This window comes from Cervus elaphus, chromosome 10 (assembly GCF_910594005.1).
Source record: "Cervus elaphus chromosome 10, mCerEla1.1, whole genome shotgun sequence".
NCBI classification, from domain to species: Eukaryota; Metazoa; Chordata; class Mammalia; order Artiodactyla; family Cervidae; genus Cervus; species Cervus elaphus.
Genome location: NC_057824.1, coordinates 15,337,716 through 15,364,508, shown reverse-complemented (window position 1 = coordinate 15,364,508; position 26,793 = coordinate 15,337,716). Strand labels below are relative to the sequence as shown.

The following is a 26,793-nucleotide window of genomic DNA, read 5'->3' as shown; positions in this document are numbered from 1 at the left end:
TGCCATCTACCACCCAGCCCAGCCCATTAGAGCCAGACCTTCATTCCTTCCCAATGAAGCCGAGAGACCAGAGCTGAATTATGTTTACTGAACAAAGAAATGAAAACCGTCCCAAGACAAGCCCAGGAATGGTGCAGGTGTGGACAGCAGCGAAGGGTAGTGTTGATACGGTGAACGCAGGACCATCCAGCAAGTGTGGACAGTGGCAGGGGTAGTGTTGACACGGTGAACGCAGGGCCGTCTGTTCCCTCCAAACAGTCCAAAGGGGCGCCCACTGGCAGACGGGAAGGGTGGGCCTCCTCCTCAGGCCCTGCTGGCAGCCGGGCACCTGTCCACAGATGCTGCGGCCCCCCCCACCTCACCTCTCAGGACAGCAGCCCCCGGGGCACCCACCACAGAAGTCCTGATCAAGGGGTCACAGGCCAGGGAGGGGCCCACAGGCAGGAGGTAGAGTTGAGCACCAGTGTGACCTGTGGTCACGTCACCAGCCAGGTGGACGGAAGGAAGCTAAGCTTCCAGCTCAGGCTGGCTGGTGGGTCCTCGAGGAGGGGCTCAGTGTCCACGACGAAAAAACGGGCGAGGAAGGTTCTTGTGACGTGTGACCTCACAGAGAGGTGAGTCTGGGTGAGGAGCAGCTATGGGACCCCACCCAAGGTCAGGAAACTGAAGCTGGCCAGAGTAGGGTCTAGAAACTCCGGGGCAAGTGGGATTGGCTCAGCCCAGACCTACCCTGGCCTCATGGCCCAGCAAGCACTGCTTGCCTACAAACAGCTCTGTGTCCTCAATTCAGAGAGAGGCCAAGCCAACTTCATGTGGCAACAGGTACAAACGGAACTGAAGGTGCAGAATCACACAAGGCTACCAGCCCCTGAATAGGGAGAGGGCGCGGGGGAGGGACACGGGGGTATGCCCACTTCCTTTTCCAAGAAACCTGAGACCTCTGAGTCACCCCTGGCCCTGATCCCACAGGTCAGGACTGTCCTCCAGGAGGGCTGGTGGGAGCCCTGGAAGCTGTAGCCCAGCATCCTGGGGCAGGCACACCGACCACCATGCTCAGAGGCCGACAGTGCAGCTGGGGGTCCCCGTGACCCCCGCTGGCCCCCATGGCCATACCCCGTGTGAAGTGCACTGTGAGTTCAGATTCAGGCCTGGATGGTGGCTCTCTTCCGGCCTCAGCCTCACCGCCCTCCCCCAGTGTCCCCGGGCTCATCCCCTCAGCAGCTGTGCGCTCACTGCGTGGCTGCACAGAGGCTTCCCTGCTGGTCCTTTAAAAATGTACAAAACAGGTGAACCATCCTTTACATAAATAAGAAAGGGGGCCTGGCCCCAGTCCTCAGGCCATCTCCAGGCACAGCCTCCTCAGGGCCCTTCTCAGCCGCTCCTCGGGGTCCCGGCATGTTCCGCCAGCATCCGCACAGCATGGTCCCCGCTGTCCTGTGCAGCTGGTCTGGCCGAGACCACCAGCCTACCAGGTGCGTTCCCCATGCCTCCCAGGAGGGGCTGTGTAGCCAAAGTCCCCAGCACACAGCACGGGGCCCAGAGCCCGCCAGGAGCATTCCCAGGCTGACCCTCCCGCGGCTAGGAGATCTTGCAGTTGCTGCGCGAGCAGTTCTGGGGGGGGCTCTGGGGCGGCCGGATGGACTTGGACCGTTTGAGGCTGTTGCCCTTGCTGCCGCCGCCCCCGGCCCCACTGGCCAGCGAGTAGGAGCGCCCGTGCATCATGACGGCGTTCATGCCATTGGCCATCGAGAAGGACTTGAGGTGGCTCTTGATGGTGACGGGCAGAGGGAGCTTGTCGATGAGGTGCACGGGGGTGCAAGAAACGATGGCCCGGCAGCAGAGGTCCTGCAGACTGAACACTGCGGGGCGGGGCGGGGCAGGAGGCGGTATCAGATGATGAGGGGTCAGGTCATGGGGAGGTCAAGTGGGGGGTCTTGGTGGCAACTGACAATCTCGCCATCAGATGAGCACAAGTGACAGAGAAGGGGCTTGGGGACTGGGAGGGGCGGTGCGCAAAGCTCCCAGGTTTCCTGAAGCAGAACAACCTCCTTCTGGCGCCAGGCAAGCCAAGAGCAGCCACTGGGCACCCCGCCCCCATCTCCTCCCCACCCCGCAGGGCCTGGCGGCTAGACACCCAAACCCGTCACCCTGGGTGCGAACTGAGCCTCCCTGGCCGGCTCGTTAGCTCTGCTCTGGTGGGACTGGGGCCTGGAACCTGTCCTCTGGCTGGCGGTTGGACAGGTCAGTCCGCAGCCGGCCCCTTCCCTCCAGGCCCCGCCCCCGCAGCTGGCCCCTCCCCTCCAAGCCCCGCCCCCGCAATAGGCCCCCTCCCCCGCAGCCGGTCCCTCCCCTCTGAGCCCCGCCCCCGCAATAGGCCCCTCCCCTCCGAGCCCCTGCCCCCGCATCACCTCTGTTGGGCCTCCAGATCTTCTCCATGCCATGCCGCATGAGCACGATGCGGGACAGCTCAGTGAAGGACTCGATGACGTTGAAGTTGCACAGCGGGCTGACCTCGAAGAAGGTCATGCAGTTCTTCTCCGCGTAGGCGCGCGCCTGCTCTGTTGGAACTTGCCGCTTGAAGGCTAGGTGCAGCCGGTTCCCCACCAGGATCCGGGGGACTCCGGGTGCGTGCTAGGGGGTGTGCAGGACTCAGCAGAGGTGCAGTGGCGGGATGCCCCTCTGCACCCACCCCCGGCCCCCAGCCCGCGGGCAGGCCCTCCATCAATTCCATGCTGAGGTGGGGCCCGTGGGAACCCAGGACCCCAACCCACGGTGCCATAGCAGCCAGCGGATGGGGACGCACAGAACCTGGGCGTGGGAAGCGCTGCAAGTGGGGACCACAGAGGCTCCCCTTGCAAGTGGGGGATGGCGGCCCACGTGCCAGGGATGGGCGTGGCCCTGGAAGGGGGTCTGGGGCAGCACACCTACCTCGTCGATCTCTTTGATCCACCTGTCAATGCCGTCAAAGGACCAGCGGTTGGTGATGTCATACACCAGCAGGATTCCCTGCAAGAGAAGTGCGGGCATTACGAGGTCCAGCTTCCCGCGGATGGACGGGGTCTTGTTCAGGCTCTCCCCCACAGCCCTCCCTCCCCACATGGGCAGGGCCGGGGGCACTTGGGCACCAGCCAAGCTCTCAGGTGGACACGCAGTTTACCCAACAGGAAAATGAGCTCTGAACCTTCCTCCTACGCTTAAGGGGGCTCTGTGCACAGGGCTCACCTAGCCCTGAACTGTCTCCTCACCGCGGCCTGCCCTGTCCACCGTCTGGGTGGGGGCCATCTGACTGTCAGGGACCTCAAGGGCTCAGTACTGCCTCCCTCCACGTGACGAATCCGCTGGGGCAGAACCACAGTTTTTCCATGTCTTTCCTTCAAGCACACTGTGTTACCCTACATCGTTTAAAAATCACTCCACCTGAGACGGGCAGGCGCACACAGGGCTGTGGTGTGGGGCACTCTTCCTGGGGAAACCAGGGGGTGCTGAGCAGAGGTGTTTCTGAGCGGTCCCACCCACATTTGCAGGGGACGTGAGCCCGGGAGCAGCTGCCCCCGAGAGAGCCGCACAGAGGCTCTACTGCGGAGACTTCCCTACCACAGCCCTTGGAGACCACTATTCCGCCCGCCTGGCGGCAACCTCTCACGAACCTCGGGGCTCTGGGCTCACCCCTGTCTCTGGCCTCATGTTCCACCCTGAAACAGGCTCTGTGAGAACCACCCGCCAGCAGGGCTCACGCCCTCCCTGTGCAGGGAGTCGCCTTCATCTAGCCCACGTCTCCGTCACACACGGGGAAGGGGAGAGTGCAGCTGCGATGGAAGGCACCCTCCATCTCAAAACGAGGAATTCTGAAGCCTTTCCCCTTGAAACTGTGCTTCGAATTAGGCCCTGCTAAGGAGCAGGTGGAGACTGCTTTCAGGGCAGGGCAGAGCTGCCTGCGGGCGGGGGGTGGGGGGGGACACCCAGCCTGGAGGGGAGCTGCCCGCTGTGGGGGGCAGAGTCCACCAAAAGGCACAGGGACCAAGGGCCAGGCCAAACATCCGTGTTCAGTCTTTGCAGATACTCAACACACAACTGCTCATAAAACAAACGTCAACAGACAAACTAAACACGTGGCCCCCAGGCCCCCCAGCAGTCAGGCGGGCAGGCAATGAAGGCAGGGTGCACTTGCGCTCACCCACACTGCTCACGGGCACCACAGACAGTGAGGTGACAAACATGAACCCCAATGCCATACATGCGCAGTTTTAGAAAACAGAAATACAAACACACCACACAGAACAGACTTCCACAGACGTGACTGCCCGTGGAAGGGCTGGACGGGGACTTATTTCCTTGCTTATGCTTTCTATGTGATGTTTTTGGTTCAAGCATCTTTATTAACCTATCAATGTTACATTTTACACATACTATAAAAAGGAATCTACTTTAGTACATCATGTTAAGAGAGCAGTGCTCTTTGGGAACCTGACTGAGCCTTCACTGACAGCCCAGTCCAGGTCGGGTGCAGCCCCAATCAGAGGGAGCATGGAAGCGTGGCCTTCAGGAGGGGAAACCTCCTCCGGGGCTGACGGGACCCCGTCTGGCCTGGAGCCACACCAGGGCGAGAGGCAGGGGCTGCCGTGCAACCAGAGGCCTGGCCATGCCAGTGTGCGGGGTAACTGCCAAGGTGGGGTGAGCAGGCAGCCACTGAGGCTGACCGGAAAAGGCCAGGACTGCTGAGGCTGTGGGGGCCCGGGTGCTGGCCATGGCCTGAAGGCTGAACTCCACCCTGCTGTGGGCACAGCTGCCCTGAGCTCCAACCAGCCTGACCTGAGCTCCCAGCGGCGAGCAGGGTGAGGCAGCAGTGCTGGGAATGCTCCCGCTGGCCGCCTGCCGGAGCCCTGAAACCAGAATATCCGTCAAGCCAGAGGCCGATAGGACATCTTCAGTGATTTCGTCCTGGCTTGTTAAAGCGTCAGAAGCGGACCGTCGTGCTCCAGAACCTGAGCGGACTGTGCTCCGGGAGCACGAGGAGCAGGGGCGCTCCTCCCACCACCACACCCCACTCCCAGGAGCGCCTCCGGGTGGTCCTGGCTCCTGAGCCATCCAGTATGCAGTGCACACTACGTCCACGTCCCATCAGTTCTTGCCGAAGGTTTCGCCTGGCCTGACAAGGAGTCTTGGCCAGCCGTTAATAAATACTATGCTTCAGTTTTCTGACTTGCAAGGATAACGTCAGCACTATCAAATCTGTTGCAAGATCCCCATCTCCATGTTTCTATTTCCTTGTAACTTTGTCAGCACTAATTCATCTTACATGTCCTCTTCACTGGGAACGGGAATTCCTCAGACATCCTCCCCCAGCTGAGCACTGATGAGAGCTTCCCACTCAGTCCACCTGCCTGTTCCAGGAGGTTCCACATGTAAAACTCCAGAAAGGCACTGCCCTGGAGGTCCAGGGCCTCAGTCTCCCAAAGCGGGGGGCCCGGGTTCCAGCCGTGGTCAGGGATCCAGGTCCCACAAGCTGTGTCTCACGCACAGCTCACCTCACTGGCAGCTTGAGCGGGCCCCAGCCAATCGCACAGACCCACCAAGCCAGTGCGGGCAGGTGGGGAAGAAGAGGGGACCAGTAACGTTTAGAAGCTCAAGCAAATGGGGAGAAGCCCATCTCTTGGGTTCAGGCTCAAGTGCACCCCAAGGCTGTCGAAGAGCCTCTGGCTGGTCTCCTAACTGGCGCCAGTCTCTGCCTACCGCCACCACCCGTGTCTGCCAGGTCAGGGTAATGACAGAGACGTCACAGGATGAAGGACAGCCAGACGGCCAACTGTGGGCAGGGACCAAAGGGACCACAGACTTGGCAGGAAAGACGCCTGGGAGTGAGCACAGGTGGCTTCCTTGAGACCCCAAAATGAGGCTCCTGGTCACCAGGACCCCTCCAAAGGACCCCAGAGTCAGCTGTGACCTCAGAGAGCCACAGGAGTGGGAAAGACATTCTTACTGTATTCGTCCCGTTTCTCTTAACTTTGGCTCAGCTTCTTAAAACTTAGTAAGCACTCCAGGGTAGAAACAGAGGCTCTGGTCCTGCCCCCCACCCCCAGTCACCTGCTGCTGTCTTTCAAGTGCCCACAGACGTCTCCTGACCCAGAGAGGGTCCTGGTGCAAACCGCCCGGCACGCCAGGGCCCTTCCCGGCAGCAGCCACTCTCGCCCCAGGCTCGTCAGCGGGCGTGGCTGCTGGGTCACAGGTGACGCACCTCATTCTGTCACAAACATCAGCGGCGAGCCTCTGAGCACACACCGGCGACTCGAGCTGCGAGAGAAAACCTCCCAGGTGTGGGGTGGGCGTGTGCACCCTTGTTGCCAAGGTAGTTTATTGAGCTTACACACCAAAAAACGTAGGGATTTCAGGTGTGACCTGTTCAATGAGTTTGGACAAACACACACCTGCGCAATCACCGCCCGACCAAGGTCAGAGAGTGTGGGGCTGAGTCACGCGCTTGTGGTACAGCGGCCAAGGAACCACAGGCTGTGGCTGAACGCCCCTGCCCATGCCCCATGGCGCGAGCATGACTCTGCCCAGAAACGAATGCGCTGACGAGGGGGGCAGACGACCCGCACACACCCCGCCCAGGCACTCGCTGGAAGGGCGTGTGTGCCCAGATCACTCACCTCTCTCCAGGAGACCGGTGCCTGGCTGAGCTCCCCCGGTGCTAACCCAGCTGATCCCAAGCCCCAGCTCGACAGGACGCTGCCCACCCCTGGCTCCCACCACATGCCCAGCCCACGGGAACTGGCACAGGGGACCACGGTCCCCCAAGCTGGCCGCCTGGGCCACACGTGGCCACCTCAGCAACAGAAAACAAGGGTCACAAGTCACAAGTCAGGAGACCTGAGACAGAGAGGGCCTCCCAGGAAGAGACCTGTGAGTGCAGCCAGGGCTGCGTCGGCGGCTGTGGGGCCCAGGCACCTGTGGGGCCTCTGGGGACTGCGCCAGGGCAGGAGGGCGACAGAACAGACAGGACCTGGGGAGGACCAGCTGCTGATCGCACCCCGGGGCGCACAGGCCACACTGCGGCCAGCGTGGGGCATCGACCAGGCAGGAGACCCGAGGTCAGCTTCCCAGTGGGAGACCCACCCCCACCCACCACCCAGGCTGGAGACACACTCAGGATCCACGACTGGTTCCTCCAGCCCAGAAGCAACAGGAGCCTCCAGAACTAGTGCAGTCAGTCAGCACAAGTGACATGTCCATGCCCACTGCCCTGCAGAGAAGTGGACGCGGAAAGGCGTTCCCCTCCCCAGGCCCCTGCAGGCGAGCCCTCAGCCGGCTCGCCTGCGCCCGTCCCAGCGGAGCCCGCCTGCGTTCAGGCCCCCAGGGCCTCCTTGCTGTTCCCCGATCGCCCTGTCCCCATAAACCGAGGTAACTACCCCCCCCACCTCATTTCCTGTTTTACTGAAAAAGTAGCAACGAGTGCGTCGTAAACATTGGGAAACATTCAAAAGCAACAGGAAGACCAAAGACCTCGTCAGGAAGCCCATGGTCTCAGACCCCGACACCCGTCCCCCCGTGCACGTGTGGACTCCCTGTCAGAGCTCCGCAGAGACCGGGCCGCGGGACACTCCTGGGCGCCCTTGCTCTCCCACAGTCCTGGGCTGTAGGGCGGCCCCGCACCCCTGTGTCCGCGCTGGAGCCGGCCAGTCTGCGGGCTGCCGGCTCTGACCGTCTGGGAGCAGCTGCTCCAGGTGGGACCGCCAGGCTAAGCGGGTTGACAGCAGCACTGTCGCCGGCACTTCGGTGGAGGCCTGCACAGCCGGGAGCCCCGCCGGGGGCTGTCCACCACACGCCCACACGCCCGCCCGCCCGCCCGCCCGCGGCAAGAAGCGGAGCTCCGGACGCTCCTGAGAGGCGCCTGCAAACGGGTCAGCTCCTGCTCGCCAAGCAGAGGAGGCCTGGCCTCCACTGTCCAGTCCACCGTCGGCGGGCAGGCCCCACCTGGTCAGAGTCTGGGCCCCCCACAGGTGCCCTGAAGCCAGTCCCCTCGCAAAGGCAGCGAGTGGGCAGCTGGTCTGTTCACACAACTGCTGCTTCCCTCCGTGCAGCCTCAAATCTCACACTGACGGTTTGCACGCAGGCCGCCGTGAGACGCCCAGGACAGGGACGAGCAGGTCCCCAGGAGCCCCCGCACTGCACACAGCCCAGCCCCGCAGCTCCCCGCTGCAGGCCCGCCACCACAGCCTGTGTCCGCCCTCTGGGATCTGCAGCAGCCCTTCCCACGGGGCTCAGCCCTCTGTCCCGCCGGCTGGCCCCGAGCCCACAGCTGCCGTGCTCCGCACATGGTGCCACAGCCCTGTGGTCCCCCCGGAGGATGGCTGTGCAGGTCTTACCTGTGCACCCCGCGAGTAGGACCTGAAGATGGTGCAGAACCGGCCCTGGCCCGAGGTGTCCCTGAAACAAAGTGGGGGGATGCGACCCATGGGAGCCCAGCTGCATGAAGGACCCTGCCCCTCCCACTCTGCATGCGCCCCATGGACCTCCTTGGCCTGAACACCCCAGAGACTGCCCTGTGGGGCTGGAGAACCCAAGTGCGGGGGAAGTCACACATCAACTGCGAGGGTCTGCAAACGCCCTCGATGTGGAGTCCAGTCAGGGCAAGGAGGGAAGGCCTGGGGCCCCTGGAAACATGTCTTTATGGGCAAAAGGGAGCTGGGCTCTGCCAGGACAGGCAGCCCTGACCTTCTGGTCTCTGCACCACATGTGGTCCTGTGTCTCCACGGCTGCTGTGCTGGGGGCTTCCTTAAGGACCCTGACTCACTGCACCCTGCTCCCCGGCCCCGGCAACAACGGAAGCACAGCAGCCCCCGCCCAGGCGTCTGGGCGTGCAGCCCGACTCACCAGAGCTCCAGCTTGACCCGCCGGCCGTCCAGCAGGATGGTGGTTGTCTTGTAGTCGATCCCTGCAATAAAGCGGAGAGAGGGTGAAGGACTCGCCTGGCCGGGACCCGGTCTCTGCAGCCCAGAGGAGTCACGGCTGCAGCCGGGGAGCCCAGCGATCTCAGTCACCTGAGTTGGCGTCCCAGCGGCCCGAGGTGGGTGCCAAAGCGCGAGCCAAAGGGAGGGTGGTGGCTGGTCTCAGCACTGGCCATGGCACGCGCTTCTCAGAGCTAATGGGTTTTCTGAGTTCCTGGGTTCACCCAGCACCCAGGTGCTGACAACTGGAGTGTGTCTAGAGCACTGTTAATGACAAAGTGGCACCTGAAATGCTGCTTCTCCGGAAAGCTCTCAGAGAACCTCTGCTGGCCACGTCTTTACTTTTCATTTTTTGAATACTTTTAAAATTGAAGTATAGTTGAATTACAATTGCTTCAGCTATACCACAAAGCAATTCAGTTTTATACGTGTATCCTTTTTCAGATTCTTCTCCATCATAGGTTATTATAACATATTGAATTTAGTTTCTTATATTATGTAGCAGTTCCCTGTTTATTACCTTCTTATACTTTCATGAGGAAGAAGTCCAAGAAGTCCCGTCCCTGGCAGGAGCAGGGACAGTGCTGGACACATCACCTTACACGCAACATCTTCAACTGGTGTCCTAAAAGCTCAGTCCTTCCTCCTCCTCCCTGAAGCCTTAAACATCTCAGGTTCTCGGCTATTCACAACACCTGCTCCAGGGAGGCTTGGAAATGGGCATTTTCCATGCAGACCCGGCACGTGGGCCGAGTCCACCACAGCGCTGCACAAGGGGCCTCTAACCTGAGGGTCTTCTACCCCACTCACGGCTGGCCACGTGTCAAAGCCTGGCTCCCACCCATCAAGACACTCAGCAGAAGGAAAACACAATACAAAAAATGGGACACGATAAATACTTGCAAATCATGTATCTGAAAAAGGACCAGTATTCAGAAAATACAAAGAAATCTTACAACTCAACAAAAAGAATCCAATTAAAAAGTGGACCAAAGACTTAAAAGAGATGTCTCTCCAATGAAGATATGCAAATAGCTAATAAGCACATGAAAGGTGCTCAAGATCACTAATCATTAGGGAAATGCAGATCAAAGCCATATGAGACACCACATCACACCCATCACATGGTTATTATCAAAAAAACAGAAAACAAGCCGTGTTGGTGAGGACGCAGAGAAACCGGAACCCATGAGCACTGCTGGTGGGGCTGGAAAATAGTGCAGCCACCATGGAGAACAGCGCGGCGCTCCCCCAGAGAATTAAACTCAGAATCACCACGGGATCCACAAAGCCCATCCAACATGTATGTATCTGCACACGCACGCTCACTGCAGCACCATTCACGATAGCTGAAAGACGGACACAGCCCCAGTCTCTAAAGATGAAAGAATGAATAATCAAAACAAAGTCCATCTGTACAATAAAGTATTATCCCACCTTAAAGAGGAAGGAGCGTCTGACACATGCTGCAACAGGAATGAAACTTAAAGACATTATTGTGCTCAGTAAAACAGGCCAGACACAAGACAAACCCTGCCTGACTCCCTTCTGCAAGGTTCCTGGAGCATGAGCCTCAGACTGTGTGGAGGGAGTGAGGCTGCCTAGGGCTGGAGACCGTGTAGGGGTGGGGGGGGCGCTCAGTGGGGAGTCTCAGCTGGGAAATGAAAAAGCTCTGGGGATGCTGGGAGGGCCACTGAACTGTACACCTAAAATATTTAAAATGATAAATTTTATGTTACGTATATTTTGCCACAATTTTTTTCAAGATGGAAGAGAAGATTCTCCCACACACACACTCGAGCTAAACAGAACTCGGGTGTCTCCACCATCTTTCCTGTGCATTCACCTCCCCTCAACTGTCTGCCAACAACCCACTTCTTTGGGAGGGAACTCCTGGAATTCTCTGTCAAACGGGGAGCTCAGATTTGGCCCCGGACGCCTTAGAAGGTCCGGGCTCTCCAGCTGCATGAGCCAGACCCTGTGAGGACAGTGCTGGACACAGTGATTCCCAGGACGGCCACAGACGCCCATCCTCTAGGCAGTCACCTCTGTGGGGGCTCAGCCCAGTGGGTGCTGGCCACAGGGACCCACCCCGAGGCCGCCCCCACGAAAGGACTGCGGCCGACTTGGCGCCAGGGCCCAAGGGCCAGCCTGGAGCTGTGGGGAGGAGCGGGCACCCAGGGAGGGCCCAGGAGGAAGCAGGGCACAGGGAGCCGCTGCAAGCACGCCAGCCTCCGTGGCCAAGGGGCGGTGACACAGGGACCTCACCCACCCCCCACCTAAGCCCGCCCGACTCTTCACTCAGGACTTCAACTCCAGAGAGGACGGCCAGCCCCCAGCCTTCAGGGCCTCTGCTCACAGCACTGCCAGATGCCCCAGAGGGCCCTGTGCGGACAGGCTCACAGAGTTGGGACCAGCTCCGCCTTCCCCCCAGCAGCCCCCACGCACAGCAGCTGAGCCCGAGGGCCCACGGACAGGAACCAGTGGGACGCCTGCCCAGGAGCCCGCCCAGGGTCGGAGGATCCTCAGGGCAGACAGCGGGGTCCAGCTGAAAATGGCAGGGGGGCCAGCAGAAGACACAGGAGCCGGCAGACTGACCCATTGCCTCGGAGGTTCTAAACAACCACAAGGAGGGGCTTCCCTGGCGGTCCAGGGGTTAGGACACTGTGTTTGCACTGCAGGGGCAGGGGTCCCATACCACTAGGGGAACTAACATCCCACGAGCCGCACAGCGTGGTTAAAACACATCTCAAGTATGCTCTTCACGCTTACACTGCCGCTCACCCACCAACCCCCCAAAATCTGGACAGAAATGTACAGTGTGCGTTACAGACTCAGACAACCAAACACTCGAGTGCAAAGGGAGGCCCGCCCGCAGGGACAGCACCAGACCCCACAGCTTCCCAGCCCGGAACCCCCCTGTGGCCTCAGCACCTATCCCGGCAGAACTGCAGTCCCCCGGCCATCCTTGAGGACCAGCAGGTTCATGGGATGCATGGAACGCCTGGTGGGCACAGAACACCACCAGTCCCAGCTGCCAGGGCGACTGCCCAGCACACACAGGGGCGGGGCAAGGGCACCTCACACACGGGGAGGAGGCCCCGCAGGACCCGGCCAGGGGCCTAGGACTGCAGACACTCCTCCCATGGATGCAGGGCTCAGGTGGCGGCTGGGGGCCAGAGCAGGCCTGCCGTGTCCCTGCTGGCCCCGGCTGCCCAGGCTTCAGCTCTGCGCCTCCTAGACGGCTGGCCCCTCTCTCCTGGGGGCTCACGGGAGGTCTGCTGCTCCCCGGGGCTTCTGAAGGGGCGCGGTTCACCTGACGTGGTGGCCTTCTGCACGCCTCACTCTGCCAGGCCCCAGCCACCCCGTGTGGCCCCGAGCCAGAAACTGCAGCCTGAGCGTCGACTTCCACCCCGCGCCCCCACAGCCGCTGGGTGTTCACAGCTGACACCCCACCTTGCACATTGTGTGGGGTCCGACATTTCACAGGGACGTTTCCACTTTAGGAGTCTGTTGTCTGCCCAGAATCTGAATAAGAACGGTTCAGCATTTTGAAAGAAACCACATGGTGCACAGTGACGCCCCCGCCGGGCCCACTCTCCCTTCACCCTCTCAGCGTCGCACAGCTGTCCCCAGGCACCGACTCACTCGGCCACAGCCACCTTACGACACCGACACCGTCCGCGCCCCTTCTTCCTGCTTCACGTTACGGACGTGTGCGCTGAGTGACCAGCGTGGGCAGAACAGGTGATCCACTAATTTCGCTCCTTCTCAAGGACAGTCAAGGGGATGCTGCAGAGACCTGTCCAGAAGGGCCAACGCCTGGGACCCCGCTCCCCTGCAGACCCCACGTCCCCTGGCCCACAGGACCCGCCCAGCAGGGAGGAGCACAGCCCGGGAGGCACGGGCGCAATAGGAACTTCCCGGCACCGACGCTTCCACCCTCCCCAGAGGTGCTCAGAGCAGGGCTCGGAGGAGGAGGCAGGTCACTCAGGTCCCATCCTGGCAAGTGCCCACGTCCTGGTGATGGGGGAGTCTACCGGGCACCCCTCAGGCCCCGACAGCCACCGCACCAGGGGCTGGGACTGTGTGTAGGGACACACAGGAGGAAGGCCGGGCAGCATCAGCTAGCAGGAACCCGCCCCCTCACCCCAATCTTCGCAGCCTGGTGGGCCCCCCACGGCCCCAGGGCCCTCCTGTGGAGGACGGCCTGGTGCGGGGGCCGCCTCCCTCGGGCCCTTCTCCCTGCAGTGCAGCAAGCGGTCCTCCCTTGGGACCCACATCTCCCACACCCGCGGGCACCGACGCAGGACAAAAGACCTCGAGAAGACCCACCTTCACTCCAGCCCTGGGAAGGAACAAGGTCAGCAGGGTGAAGGGGACAAGCGGCATCAGCTCCCAGCTTTAGCCTGTGCACAAACCAAGACCACGGGTGTTCAGAAGCCCAGGGCTCTGCCCTCCCTGGGAGCAACAGCTGTCAAGACCAAGACTGCCAAGCACAGCCTGTCTGTCCCCTGGGGGCTGGGGGGCATTTCCCATGCACCAGTCCAGGCAAAACTCAGACCTGTCTGCAGGACTGGCAAGGAGGGGTGCCGCACCTACAAAACAACCTGCCAGCCCCGCTTCCATCCCAAGTTTACTCCTTACGGAGAAATCAGCAGCTCTAGTGTATATCCACCTAGGCACTTCCAAACAAGACAAAAACCCATAGGATAACTTGTTAAAAATTCGTAATAGTGAGAAAAAACCAAGTGATAAAGACTGGGTTAAGAACGAAGGCGAAAACGCTGATCAACGCCTTCCATTGTGCTTGACATGCGTGCACAGCTCCCGGGCATGGAGGGGCTGCTGTCACCCCGCCATCCCTGTGCTGGAGAAGCTGGTCTCCCAGCACGGCCCCCAGACCCCCGCTCCCCTCCTGGACCCAACACGATGCCAACGCCCAGAGTCAGGGTGCTGCCCCAAACCCAGATAGGCAGCCGCTGCTCCTCAGAGCTACTCCTTAGGGAGGGAAAACCAGATCTCGCCAAGTTCCCAGAGACAAACAAAGGCAAAAAAGGCCTAGGTCCTTGTAAGCGGCAGACGTGCGGAAGTGCTGGGGCTATGCGTGGCCATGCGGAAAGCACCAGGCCAAGCAGTCCTCCTGGACACACCTGACCAGCCCTTGCACACCCTCTCCACAGGGGTGGGGGGGACAGCAAGGCCTCTCTTTGCCACGTGCTTCCTTCCAGGGCAGAGGAGGGTCTCCTGCAGTGTGGCAGGCCCTCTCACAGGTCGGCACAGGCCCCAGTCCTCCTGAGGGCGATGGGGGCCGAGCCTGGTTTCCGCCCCTCAGAGAAGGGCCCAGTGATGATGGACCCCACCACGGTCACACTGCCTGGACAACCCTGCAGCTCCGTGAAGCAGGACGCTCCTAGGGAGTGGCCTGTGCCCAGGAACGGAGGGCGGGCACCGCCGCTGACAACACTCAAGCGGGCCTTTGGCCTGGCCCACGAGTGCGCAGAGCCCCTAAGGCCCAGATTCCTGCCCCACAGACACGTGTGTGGCGCTTTCTGGTCGGCTCGGAACTGAAACAATTCCGCAGACTGAGACTCACAGACAGCAGACATTTATCTCCCGCTGTCTGGAGGCCAGGAGACCACTCAGTGCAGGGGGATCCAGCGTCTGAAGGGGTGGCTGCCCACTGTGTCCTTGGGCGGAGGCTGCGAGGGAGCCCTCCTGACCAGATCACCTCCCGAAGGCCCCACCTCCTGATACCATCTCCGGGGTCAGGTGTGAGCGTGTCAACTGGGGAACACCCGCCCAGTGCTGGCAGGGGCAGAAACACAGATGTGCGCTCCGCCCACCAGCCTGCAAAAGCCAACTGACACCAACAACCCAAAGACCCTTCCGTAGGGCTGTGGCAGTCTAGTTCTGGAGCCGAGGACACGCTTCCCACAGGGCGAAGGGCTCTGCCGACATGATGGGTCATGGGCCTCAAGAGGAGAGAGGACCCCGGGCTCCCCGGCCCGATGTCATCGAGAGTCAGAGGTGGGCACCCCTGGCCAGTGAGTCTGACAGACGCGATGGAAGGAGGGCCTTGCCCTGGCTCTCAGAGTGGAGGAGGGGGACCTGGTGAGGAGCGCAGGTGACCCTGAGGGGCTGGGACAGCCCTCTGTCGACAGCAAAGGAACAGGGACTCAGCCCCACCTGACTGATCGCTGCGCCTGCAGAGCAATGAGATGGCGAGGGGCGGGCGACTGCGGCGGGGGTCTCAGGGGGCGGGCGACCGGGGCGGTGATCTCAGGCCGGCTGTAACAACTCAACACGGTCTAAAACTCGCCGGCTGGGAGGATTTACCAGGAGGTGGCCCTCAGCACCGTGAGCGTGGAGTGCCCGCAGCCCTCACGCCCTCCCTGCGGGGCAGAAACCACACTGGAGAGCTGCCAGGCAGTGCCCATCCCCAGCACTCACCATGCCCGACAGAAACACGTGTGCTTGCTCACCAAGACACATGTGAGAATCTGCACACCAGAGCCCCTCAGGGTGACCCAGACATGGAAACCTGCTGGTCAAAACGAGCAGCCAAGAGAGGCCAGGTCATCCGGCTCCGCTTACAGAAGTTCAGGCAGGAAAGCGGGCTGGAGGGGGTGTGGGGTGGGGCGGCTGGGGCCTGCGTCACACGGTGATCAGGGCTACCCACTGATCTGCTGACCACAGAGACTTGTCCGCACAAGCACCACCTGCTGGCCCCGCACCCGCCCTTCTCCGGCGGCACAGGGTCGGAACCACAGGTGCAGGCGGCAGCCCGTCATGGGCCTGGAAGGGACGGAGCGGACGCCCTTGCAAGTGGGCACTCGGGCTGGGGAGCAGCTCCAAGGAGGTCATGGGTTGGTTCCCTTAACACCTTGAAAACCACATGAGACCAACCACAGCAAAAGCTTTCTGCTGTCCATGAAGAGCAAGCCATGTTTCACACACAAAACCTCCAACATTATTTAAAAAAAAACACACAACACCCTACTGATAATCCCAAAACTCAAGGGTGACCATTAACGTCTCGAGTGTTTCAGTCAACGATTCTGCCCTTTGTCTTACTTACACAGACTTGACAAGATGACAAAGGTTTCTCTAACTACTGAATGTTCATTCAATATTCCTCCACACCAGCATTTTTAAAGGCTCCACAATATCTCACCCTACCAATTTCCACATGTCCTTGCCAGACCTGTGGGCTGCTTGAAGTTTTTCATTTTTATTAAAAAAAAAAAAAAGCTTTGCTTCCTGCAGATGTGCCCCTTAAATTCCTCAGGGTGGGCACCTCATCACTCGTGAGAAGCGGGGCTCGTCCAGCTATGGACACAGGCGATTGCACACCCAGCAGGAAAGCGAGCCTCCTCTGAGCTGCGCTGTGCTAAGCTCACAGGCGAGCACCCCATCCCACTGCACCTCAGGGGTGAGCGTCCCCCACGTGCTCTTCACCAGGACCTCCCCTCTGAAGACTCTCCGTGTTGGCAGGTGACAGAGAGGAGAACACTCCCAGCAGCAACAGCATGACCAAGTTGCTCCCACTGTTAAGGGATGTGGGTGCTGCTGATGTGGTCCAAGTCAAATCACCACAGCTCCATGGTGTGCGTGGGGTGTGTGTATGCACGCATGCACACCTGCAGCTGACAGGCTTCTGCAGCCACGTCACACCTGAGCCCTGTGCTCAGGGACACACCTCCTCCCACCCAAACTACATCAGCTGGAAAATCAGAGTCCAGCAGTTTGAGGACTGACAACATCGGACCCAGGAAGAGAGGGGGGACCAAACGAGGGGAAGGAGAGCACGCTGAGCCACCGCAGCCCCGGGGCAGTGCGGCCCACAGGGCGGGCGCGGGTGGCCGGCCACGCGGCCGCAATGCAGCGCCCACAGCCTCCGTGGCGGCTTCTGGACCTGAACACAGCACCTCAGTGCCCCTCAGATGGACGTCTCTGCATTCTCAGGCCTGCACACCCCAACCCATGCACCTATCACCATCCCCTCCCAGAGCAGCATGCACAGCCCTCGTCCACAGGTACCATCCCACCTCAGACCAGGTGACAGACGACTGCTCCCTGGGAAAGCGCAGGCGGCTGTCAGCTCAGCTCACGCCCCCAAGAACCACCCTGGTCCCAGGACTTCTGCCCACTGTGGGCCCACGGGGCCGTGCTGTCTGACCCACAGAACACACCAGGTAGCCTTTCGGGTTCACAAACCCTTGGTGTTGATCACCAGCCAAGATCTCTGTCCAGGGGCTTCCCAGGTGGTTCAGTGGTAAAGAATCTGCCTGCCAATGCAGGAGACCCGGGTACAATCCCTGGGTCAGGAAGATCCCCCAGGGAAGGAAATGCTGGCAATCCACTCCAATATTCTTGCCTGGAGAAGCCCACGGACAATGGAGCCTGGCGGACTACACTCCATGGGGTTGCAAAGAGTCGGACACAACTGAGCAACTAAACAGCAACCACAAAGACCTGTGTCCAGGGTTGACACTGACTCCTTTGCCCAGACCTGCACCTGCTGTGGGCAGAGAACCAGCCCACTCCCAGGGCTCGGGCCTTCCCCACTCTGCTCTTCCGTCTGAGGACGGGCGTCCTCTCCACCATGCCCTCTGCACACCTTGACTCAACTAGGCAGAGCCCGCCCAGCATCCTGGAAGCCTGCCTGCCGAGCAGCCTCCCCGTGTGAGAGCACTTCCCCTGAGTGCTCCCGGTGGTGCCCACTGCCCCCATTGGGGCCGGTCTCCCTCGCCGCTGTTTCCGTCCCCCTGCTTCTGAAGGACACAAGTCCACAGCCAACGAGGGTCTGGATGTTCCAACCTCCACAGAAGAAAATCCACCATGGACACCAGAATCTGCTCACTACTACCAGATCCCAAATGTGTCTGAGAAACCTCAGTTACCACCTTACACTCGAGTTCAAGTTCACCTTTCCTGCATGCCCAGTTGCTCAGTCCAGCTCTTTGTGACCCCATGGACTGCAGTCCTCCAGTCTTCTCTGTCCGTCGAATTTCCAGGCAAGAACACAGGAGTGGGTATCACTTCCTCCTCCAGGGGATCTTCCAGACCCAGGGATCGAACCTGCGTCTCCTGCCTTGGCAGGTGGATTCTTTACCACTGTGCCACCTGGGAAGCTCGAGTTCGCTTTATTCACTTCTACTTCCCAGCTCATTCCCAAAGGACTGATGAAGTCCAGCTTCCCATCCTAAGAGGGACCTGCACACGGTCTCTGACACCCGCACGCAGTCCCAGCGTGCTCTCCAGAGCACCCAGGTCAGTACAGTCAGCCCAGCGCCACCTCTCCCCTCTCCCGCGTTCCTTCTGCAGCTCGCTCCAGGTCAGGGCACCAGACACTGACACCTTCCCCATGTTCTCCAAGCAACTGAGGGACGATGTCCTCACTGATGTGGTCCTGGGCCCTGCGACAGCCTGTGACAGGCGTGTCCGCCACACTAAGTACTGCCCACGCGCAAACCAGGCAAGTGGCCAGCTCTTAAGGGAGCAGCCACTGTGCGCCTGGTCAATTCCTGGGACGCACTGCACATACGAAGCGCTGCAGTGGAGGGCTGTGGTCATCAGCGAGCAGGCCAGGCCCAGGCCCAGGCTAAAGATGCAGCCGAGGGTGTAGGCACGAGTGGGAGAAGGGCTTGCCGCTGCGATCTCACCCTGGAACCCAGCACCCGACCAAGGGAAGACAACCCCGAACTCACTCGGCTCCAGACTGAGGCACCCAAGAAAGCACAAAGAAACAGAAGAGACTGGGAGGGTTTGGGTGGCAACCGTGAGCCCAGGGGTGCCATAGCAGGCTGCCTGCTGTGCCTCCCAAGCGTGAGTCTCCTGCCAACACTGGGGACAAAACAACGGAGAAAACAACAGGGGGCACACCCCAGCATGAGAGCTCCAGGATGCAGCTTCCCTCGGGTCGGCATTGAGGACAGAAACCAACCTCCAGCCCCAGAAACAGCCGGACCTGTGCAGGGCCGCAGCGGCACACTGGGTCCCAGAAACAGAGAAAAAACCGGCAGGGCAGAGCCCGGGCCGGCCACCGCACAAGCACACCGCTCACACCAGCTCGCCCCTCCGGCCCCTCCATCTCTTTCCCTCCCTCCCCCACACCCCGGGCTCGAAGGAGGCGCGCACCCAGCAGCACTGATGCCAGGAGCAGACAGTGAGGACGGAGCTGTGCCTGGTCTCCAGGCTTCCAGGATGTGGGCGCATCACCACGACGTGTCTTCCCGCTGCTCCTAACCCTGAAGACTCTGGGAGCCAGGGTGCGAAGGGCGGAACTGCCCTCTGTGAATGGGAAGGGCCTGAGCAGTGGCAGAAGGCTTCCGAGCTCTGGGGCGCACTCAGCGCCCCAGGGACCCAGCAGTGCAGACAGCGCTGGAGCGGAGTCTGTGGAGAAGCCGCTGGGCTGCCAGTACCTCCCTCCTGCCAGCCACCACTGTACCAGCAACTCCCAGCCGGTCCACAGGAGCTTCAACGCCAAGTCCTGCCCCAAGCACGGACGCCTCCCCTGGCCCCATGGCGGGGTGTTAGCAGGAAGGAATCTGAGCTCCCAGGGAGCGAGAGGACCACCCGCCAGGGGCTCCCTTCACCGTTTCTGGCCTACGACCCACGCTGGCCCAGGTCACCAGGAGTCCCTGGGTCCCCGCCGTCTCCATGCCTCAGGCAGTGCTCCGCCTGTCACAGGGAGGAGGCGGGTCCCCTCTCCACCTGTGGCTGTGTCCCCAGCGCTCGCCACAACTGGCGGGAGGACCCTCAGCAGCAGAGGTCTCGTCCGAGGAAACCGCTGCTGCCCTGATGGCGCCCTGGCTTTGAGATCTGCAGGATACGCACCACCGGCCTGGGCAGCAACTCGGTGAGGATGACTCAAGAGCCCACCATCTGCGTCTGGAGACACCCGGCAGAGGCGGTGGAGGCCTCCCGCTGGCCCTCTCGCCCCTAAAACGAACCCAGGGCCCTACCCTCGCTGAGGCTGGGAGGACGTGCTCGGGGAGGGGGCCCGGCCAGCCCAGGTAGCCCCACGATAGTCCTGAAAGGAAAGGATGGAGGAACAGCGCCCACAGTCTCGGCCGCCACAGGCCAGCAGATTAGTAAACAGCCTTCGCGAGAACCCCAGACACAAAGAGTGTGGAGGACGAGAACGCCAAGAAGCAGAATTCCTCAGGAAAGACAGCCTTGCCAGGAGCACGAAGGTCCCGGGGAAGAAGCGCCAGAGCCTGGGAGGGGCCGCGCTGCCCCGTCAACTGCGGACGCTGAGAAACCCAGGCAGATGCCACAGATGCGTATGTGCCCTGTTTGGGCCACACGTCCGGGAACGTGGACAGAACGTTTAATCTCGTCAGAAATGCGCGTTTTCCTCCAGCACAAGATGCTGATGCTCGGTGCCCGGAGCCAACCGCCTTTCTCTGAGGACGCCCAGGTGTGCACACCTGGCGCGGCCGCGCGGCCAAAGCAAGGCCCTTCTTCCTCGGAGGCCCGAGACCAAGCCTCCGCCCCAGAGACGCCGCGGGCCGCGGCGGGCCCCGGCGAGCTAGGGCGCTGCTCCCCGGCCCCCGCCCGGCGCCGGCCCGCGGCCAGGCGGACGCAGGTCGCCGGGCGGCACCAAGTGCCAGCTTACCGTTGCTGTAGGCGTACGGGGATTCGGCCGCGCCGTCCTGCAGGCTCTCCAGGATCTCGCCCTTGCCCACGTCGCTGTCGCCCACCAGCAGGAACTTGAGCAGGTAGTCGTAGCTCTTGACCGGGCTGCCCTGCGTCCCCATCGTCGCTCACGCGCGCACGGGCCTCGCCCGCATTCCCACGGAGCCGCGAAGCCCGGGGAGGAGGCCTCCGGCCGACCTGTGGGCGCCGGCGCGGGTGAGCGGGGCCGGGGGACGGCGAGGCCGCCCAGCCCGCACCTGCTCCACCACCCCCGCCAGGCCTCTTCTCTGCTCGCCTCAGCGCCGCCGCCGCCCCGCCGCTTCCCGCAAGGCGCCGCGCAGCCCCACCGCCCCGCCCCGCCCCGCGCGCCGCCATTGGTCGTCCGCCATCCCCCTTCCCATGGCCATTGGCCGGCGGCCACGTCCTTCAGAACCACGGGCGCCCCAGCCCCCGCCCCCGCTTCCCAGACTCCGCCGCGAGACCTCCGAGCGCCCAGCCCCGCCGCCGCCCCGCCCCCGCGCCGTCGCCATCGGTCATGCCCCGCCCCCTCTCAGCGGCCATTAGCCCGAGCGCAGGTCCATCACAGATGCCCCGCCCCGCCGCTTCCCAGGCCGCGCGGAGAAGCCCGCAGATGCCCCGCCCCGTCGTCGCTACGCCCCGCCTTCCCGCCGTCGCCATTGGCCCTCTGCCGTCCGCTTTCCCGGAAGCACTGGTCCGCCTGCACGTCCGTCATAGCCCCGCCGTCCCCGCTGCGTCCCACGGAGCATCGCGGACTCACCGGCAACCCTGCCCCTGCTCCCGCGCCTCCTCGGCCCGCTCTCTCCTTCGCCACTGACCGCGGCTGCAGACCCTCCAGAGCAACTGGACCGCCCGCACGTCGGGCTCGGCCGCTGAGCCCGCCCCCCTTCCGAGATGCTCACCAATCAGGAGCCTGGAGCTTCAGGTTGTTTGCGTACGCTCCTGCTTCCGCGGACGGAGCAGGACGGCGGCCGTCCCCAAGAGGGGGTGAGGCGGCTAGCGCGGGAGGACTGAGCTCTTGGGAAAGTCGTGGCTGCTTCCCCCACGAAAACCTCGGACGGGACGGAGCGGCCCACCTGCCTCAGTGCCCTCTGAAGCGGCGCTCTCCGCCAAGGGGGCGTGGCGTGGAGAGGGGAGCCAATCGGTCTCGGAGTGGCCGCGGGAGGCGGGACTTCCGCTCTCGCGTGGGCGCCTCGGCCTCCTGGGCAGCCGGGCTGCCGGGGCAGTGAAGAAAGGTGTGAGGAGGGGGCGGGCCCGAAGGACCGAGGAGGGCGGTAAGCGGCGGTGAAGAGGGGATGCTTGGGGGCGCCGTGGGGACGCTCGGGTCATAGAGGGGGCGCAGGGCCCCCAGCGCAGCAGGTCCCCCTCCGGTCCTATGCCTCTGCTTTTCCAACCTGGCAAGGTCTGCAGTTAGACAGCCGGGCTCCGATGGCCCGACGCTACGAATGGCGGGCTCAGCGCGCTGGTTTTCCTCCGGCTCTAGAGAAGATGGCACTGCCGGCTTGGAGCTGGTGAGGCCGGGTGGGGAGCAGGGCGTGGGGCTCCGAGGTTTGACCAGGGGGCCTCCAGGAGGAAGTGACTTTGGGGTTGTTTACAGGATGGGTTAGAACTGCGTGTGAACACGTGTGAAGATAACAGTTTTACTCTTCAAGATGGAAAATAAAGCAAAATAATACTTTTCTCCCCATCGGATCAGCAATGTCACGTGTGGGCCACGATGTGAGGAACAGCTCTTTGGGAGGGAGGTTGGACAGCCTAATAATCCCGTGTCTTCTTTAGTCTGGAGAAGTTGTCAGAAAAAAGCTCAAGGAAATCACTGTAGCATTGCAGTGATGGTGAAAGTGGTGAAGCCGCCTAGACCCGGGATAGGGTGCCATTAAATCAACCAGGTTTAGGCAGCCCCTTCAGTCAATGAGGTAAACTGGGAACAATACTGACCTGAGAAGACAAATGACAGTACAGTTATACCCAGTGTAACTTTAACAGGAATGCTTTATAATTTTAATTCGTTTCATTCTAGATTTGTATGTAGAATGTGTGCACAGGATAAAGTCTGGAAGGATGCTCACCAAATGGACAGCATGATTTCCTTTGGGCATGGAGAGTGGTGTTCTCATTGATAACATTTTCCCAAGAACATATTCACACATGACATGTAGTTAACAAAAGTTTAGCATATGGGCTTCCCTAGTGGCTCAGTGGTAAAGAATCCACCCGCCAATGTAGGAGACATGGGTTTAACCCCTGGTTGGGGAAGATTCCACATGCCATGGAGCAACCAAGCCCATGTGTCACAGTTACTGAGCCTGTAGAGCCTGGGAGCCCAAGAGCCTGTGCTCCGCAACAAGAGAAGCCACTTCAGTGAGAAACCCGCACACCACAACTAGAGAGTAGCTCCTTCTCCCTGCAACCAGAGAAAAGCCTGCACAGCAACAAAGACCCAGCACAGCCAAAAATAGATAAACAAAAAAATTTTTAAAGTCCAGCATAAATGTACAATGCAGCAATTCCTCTCCTAGAGAAATGAAAACATACTCCTATACAAAAATAGCGTATGAATGTTCACAGCAGCATTACTCACAGTAACCAAAAGATGTAAACAAACATCTATCAGCAAATCAACGGATAAACAAGATGTGGCGTAACCACACAACAGATTTTCATTCGGAAAAAGGAGTAAAGTGCTGATGCCTGCTATATTTATATGAAACATCCAGAATAGGCAAGTTCACAGAAAGTAATCAGTGGGTGCCGGGACCTGGGGGAGGGGAAATGGTGAGAGCCTGCTTACTGGGCACAACGTCTCTTTGGGATAATGAAAACGTTCTAACAGTGGGGATGGTTATATTACTTGGTAAAGCTATTAAAAATCCAGTGACTGTAGGGACTTCCCTGGTGGTCCAGTGACAAGGACTCTGCGCTCCAATGCAGAGGGCCTGGGTTCGATCCCTGGTCAGGGAACTAGGTCCCACATGCTGCAACTAAGATCCAGCGCGGCCAAATAACAAATATTTTGTAAAACTCAAGAATTGTACATTTGAAATGGGTGAATTTTGTAATATGTAAAGTATGCCTTAATAAAGACATTGAAAACAATAAGTTAATGAAAAGGACCCGAGCTGGCAGAGGCCACGTGTGTTGGAGCTCCCTAAAAAGACTGCATGCAGAGGGGACAAGCACGTCAGCACATCAACTAGGCCCTGAGGACAGCTCGACTGGCACGTGTCCAGGAGGCGAGCAAGAGGGCACCAGGAACTCTTCCTAGCAGGTCACCGAGCCCGGACCATTCTCCAGCAGTAGGTGGTCTTCACAGGGAGCAGACCTCTGCGTGGCAGGGGCACGACTGAGTGACCACCCCCCACAAGCCACAGATAACCTGCAGTGAGCAGTGAGCCACGTGGACTCTGCTATTTCACTTTGGTGGGGCGCCTGGGGAGGCCTCCTAAGGAGGCCTGGTCGCTCTTTTGGGTGCACAGTACCTGGTGAGCACTGGGCCCTTTCTCACCTGCTGCAGGGAGAGGCTCTTGGTACCCTCCTGGCTCTGGGGCACTCATGGGCAGCGGGGTGGACAGGGCCACCTGGTTCATTCATAATCCACAGAGCGCCCATAGCCTGGATGCTGGCCCATGGCAGACAGGGCACATCCTCCCACAACACAGCGTTTGCAGAAATGCCAGCCAGTGGGTGGAGTCTCGCTAGTCCTCAGCCGGCAGAGCTGGGGAGCCACAGCCAAGCCAAGCCTCTCCTGCAGAGGTCACTGCACCAACCTTGGAGCCCACCTCTGCCTGGCCTTGCCTTCTCCCTGCTCGGAAGTAACTCCTCACTGGTGGTGACATATCTTTCTCGGAGTCTCAGGCTGCTTGGAAGGGATGGTGGGTGAGAAACTGTTATCCCACTTTGAAGAGAATTTTAAGTCAAAACCACCCTTTGTACCTCAGGACTGGGGGCCCCCGCTCCCTGGTTCTCCATTACCCAGGGTGGAGCGAGGCCACTGGGTCCTTACCAGCACAGCCTGTGCCGCAGGCGCAGCCACCCGAGACCTGTCCACGGAGTCCAGTCCTGGGAGAAAGACGCAGCGGCCTTCCAGGTGCCTCCAGTCCTGTGTTTCCGTGCCACTGTCCTCTCTGGCCTCTGACCTCCCGGCCTCAGGGCAGAAGGGCTTGGCAAGAACCCACAGGGTCTGGAGCCTGGGGGTGGCGGGGGGCCAGACGAGGGAGGGATGGCGGACGGTTGCCCTTCCCTGAGCCCAGGAGGCCCCGTGGAGGAGCTGGCCTCCACGTAGCTCGTACCTTTCTGCAGGGATGACCTTTGAGGAGCCTGAGGCCAAGGACACAGCAGCCCAGAACAGCCCTTCGCTCATAAGTCCTGGGTCAGCCCCGCAAGGCACCCAGATGCTGGGTGGTCGAGGGTCACTCTGGGCCCCTCTGGTGAAGAGCCTGATGGTGTCTCCTGCAGTTCCCCCATCCACTGGCTGGGGCCAGGATGGGGGCCAGGCCTCCAGACCCAGGCTCTGTCCAGAGAGGGGAACAAAGAAGTGGTCTGGGGCGTCTCCCCTTCCCCACTGAGTAGGGCCTGGGGTCTACCCAATGGGGTGACTCACACAAGTCACTGAGTAACTGGCCCGCTGGTTACTCAACCCCCAACCCCGGGCCCGGGCCTGCTGCCAAGAGAGGCCCCACTGAAGTGCCATAGGTGGAGGGCGCAGGAGCATGTGCACGCCCAGCAAGAACCAGTGGGGGACACTGCAAGCAGTGGGCCACAGCAGGAGGAGGGGCAGGACAGGGAGCCGCTGTCTCTGTACTGGTCACTGTCACATGGACGGGACAGCAGCTTGCAGAGGCGGCCCTGGTGTGTCCGGCTGACATCACAGGGACGGGCAAACACGGTGTTCCGCCCAAGGTGATGCCTGAGGTCACAATGGCATTTGCCTGTTCCCATCAAGAGCACAGGAGCTGAAGCCCAGAATCATCAGATGAACCCCACGTAGGGACAGGCTACCAAGTGACTGGTGGGATCTTAAGGACCCCAGTGCTGGGACAGGCAGAGCGGGGCTGGGGGCGTTTGGGGGCAGAGGGAGCGGGGGACGAGGCGGCCCCAGCCCTAAGTCGCCCTTTCCCTCACTGTGCCCTGGGTGCATAGATCAGGCCTTGTCCCCCAAGATAGGAGGCACACTGGGCCTTTCAGGGCACAGTTAGGGGCAACTGATGATCAGAGTATGAGCTCAACAAAGCGGCCACAGCAAGCCAGTAGCCACGGGGATCTGGTGAAGGGCGAGAAGTGGCGTGCCGGCTGTCTCCTGGTGAGGTCACACTGTGGGGCTCAGGCTGCCTGCTTCAGCAGCTGGCCGTCCCTCTCTGAGCCCGTCTGCACCAGAGGAGTACCGGGCCCTCTGTTGGCGGCCGTGAAGACCTGTCAGGGAGGTAGCGGCCCTAGATGAAAGGGGAATTGTCCATTTCTCAGGGCAGCCTGCGGAGAAGGCAATGGCAACCCACTCCAGTACTCTTGCCTGGAGAATCCCATGGACGGAGGAGCCTGGTGGGCTACAGTCCATGGGGTTGCAGAAAGTCGGACACAACTGAGTGACTTCACTTTCACTTTTCACTTTCATGCACTGGAGAAGGAAATGGCAACCCACTCCAGTGTTCTTGCCTGGACAATCCCAGGGATGGAGGAGCCCGGTGGGCTGCCGTCTATGGGGTTGCAGAGTTGGACACGACTGACGTGACTTAGCAGCAGCAGCAGCAGCAGCAGGGGAGCCCGAGTTGTGTGTAGCACAAAGCCCTACCAGGTCAGCATGGTAGGGGCGGTCAGAGCCCTGGGCTGGGGTGGGGGCCACTGATGAAAGTCATACAGGTCCAGACAGGATGGGAGCAGCTGGGACGTGCAGGTGGCATGTCTCGGTGGCTGCCAGTGGCCAGTGTTCCCTCTGCCGGCTCTGGGGCCAGGCCTGGCCCTTGGGAGACGGGCAGGCAGTCCTGCAACCAGAATGAGTGACAGCTGCCTGACAAGGCCGGGAACGTGGCTACCACTGCCCAGCAGGCTGAGCAGAGCAGGGGAGAATTCAGCAGGTGAGGCAGGCCCCAGGTGCTGTTTCTGAGTCTCAGCGTCTGAAGGTGGAGACCCTTCTCAGCAGAACGTGGGCTGCCCGCCAGGCCCCACGTAGATCCTCTGCTGGCCCCGGTGG

General features: G+C 60.9%; 1 protein-coding gene and 1 long non-coding RNA gene across 4 annotated transcripts; one reads left to right on the top strand and one right to left on the bottom strand.

Annotated features, from left to right (window-relative positions):
- Window positions 1-68: 68 nt before the first annotated feature.
- RAB40C (RAB40C, member RAS oncogene family) lies at window positions 69-21,655 on the bottom strand. Of its 3 annotated transcripts, none has more exons than XM_043915737.1 (7): window positions 21,512-21,655; window positions 20,572-20,789; window positions 8,872-8,932; window positions 8,364-8,424; window positions 2,929-3,006; window positions 2,409-2,631; window positions 69-1,859 (listed from the first exon to the last, which is right to left on the bottom strand). In XM_043915737.1, exons 2-7 carry the CDS (start codon window positions 20,711-20,713, stop codon window positions 1,579-1,581), a joined length of 846 nt encoding a protein of 281 aa, XP_043771672.1. In that variant the 5' UTR covers window positions 20,714-20,789; window positions 21,512-21,655; the 3' UTR covers window positions 69-1,578. The 3 variants fall into 3 exon arrangements, with proteins under 3 accessions (XP_043771672.1, XP_043771673.1, XP_043771671.1); XM_043915738.1 differs by lacking the exon at window positions 21,512-21,655 and adding an exon at window positions 21,370-21,505; XM_043915736.1 differs by lacking the exon at window positions 21,512-21,655 and adding an exon at window positions 4,810-4,880 and having other exon boundaries at window positions 20,572-20,981.
- A 43-nt stretch (window positions 21,656-21,698) lies between these two features.
- Window positions 21,699-23,708, top strand: LOC122702202. Its single transcript, XR_006343199.1, has 2 exons — window positions 21,699-22,120; window positions 22,207-23,708. It is a non-coding gene; the product is annotated as an uncharacterized LOC122702202 (long non-coding RNA).
- Window positions 23,709-26,793: the final 3,085 nt, after the last annotated feature.

Excerpts from the sequence above, each read along its gene's own strand:
- RAB40C (XM_043915736.1), bottom strand. The coding sequence starts at position 20,966 with ATGGCGGCGCGCGGGGCGGGGCGGGGCGGTGGGGCTGCGCGGCGCCTT. Across the intron at positions 2,632-2,928 it reads GGATCAAAGAGATCGACGAG|CACGCACCCGGAGTCCCCCG; the intron begins GTAGGTGTGCTG and ends CACACCCCCTAG. Across the intron at positions 1,860-2,408 it reads GATCTGGAGGCCCAACAGAG|TGTTCAGTCTGCAGGACCTC; the intron begins GTGATGCGGGGG and ends CCCGCCCCGCAG.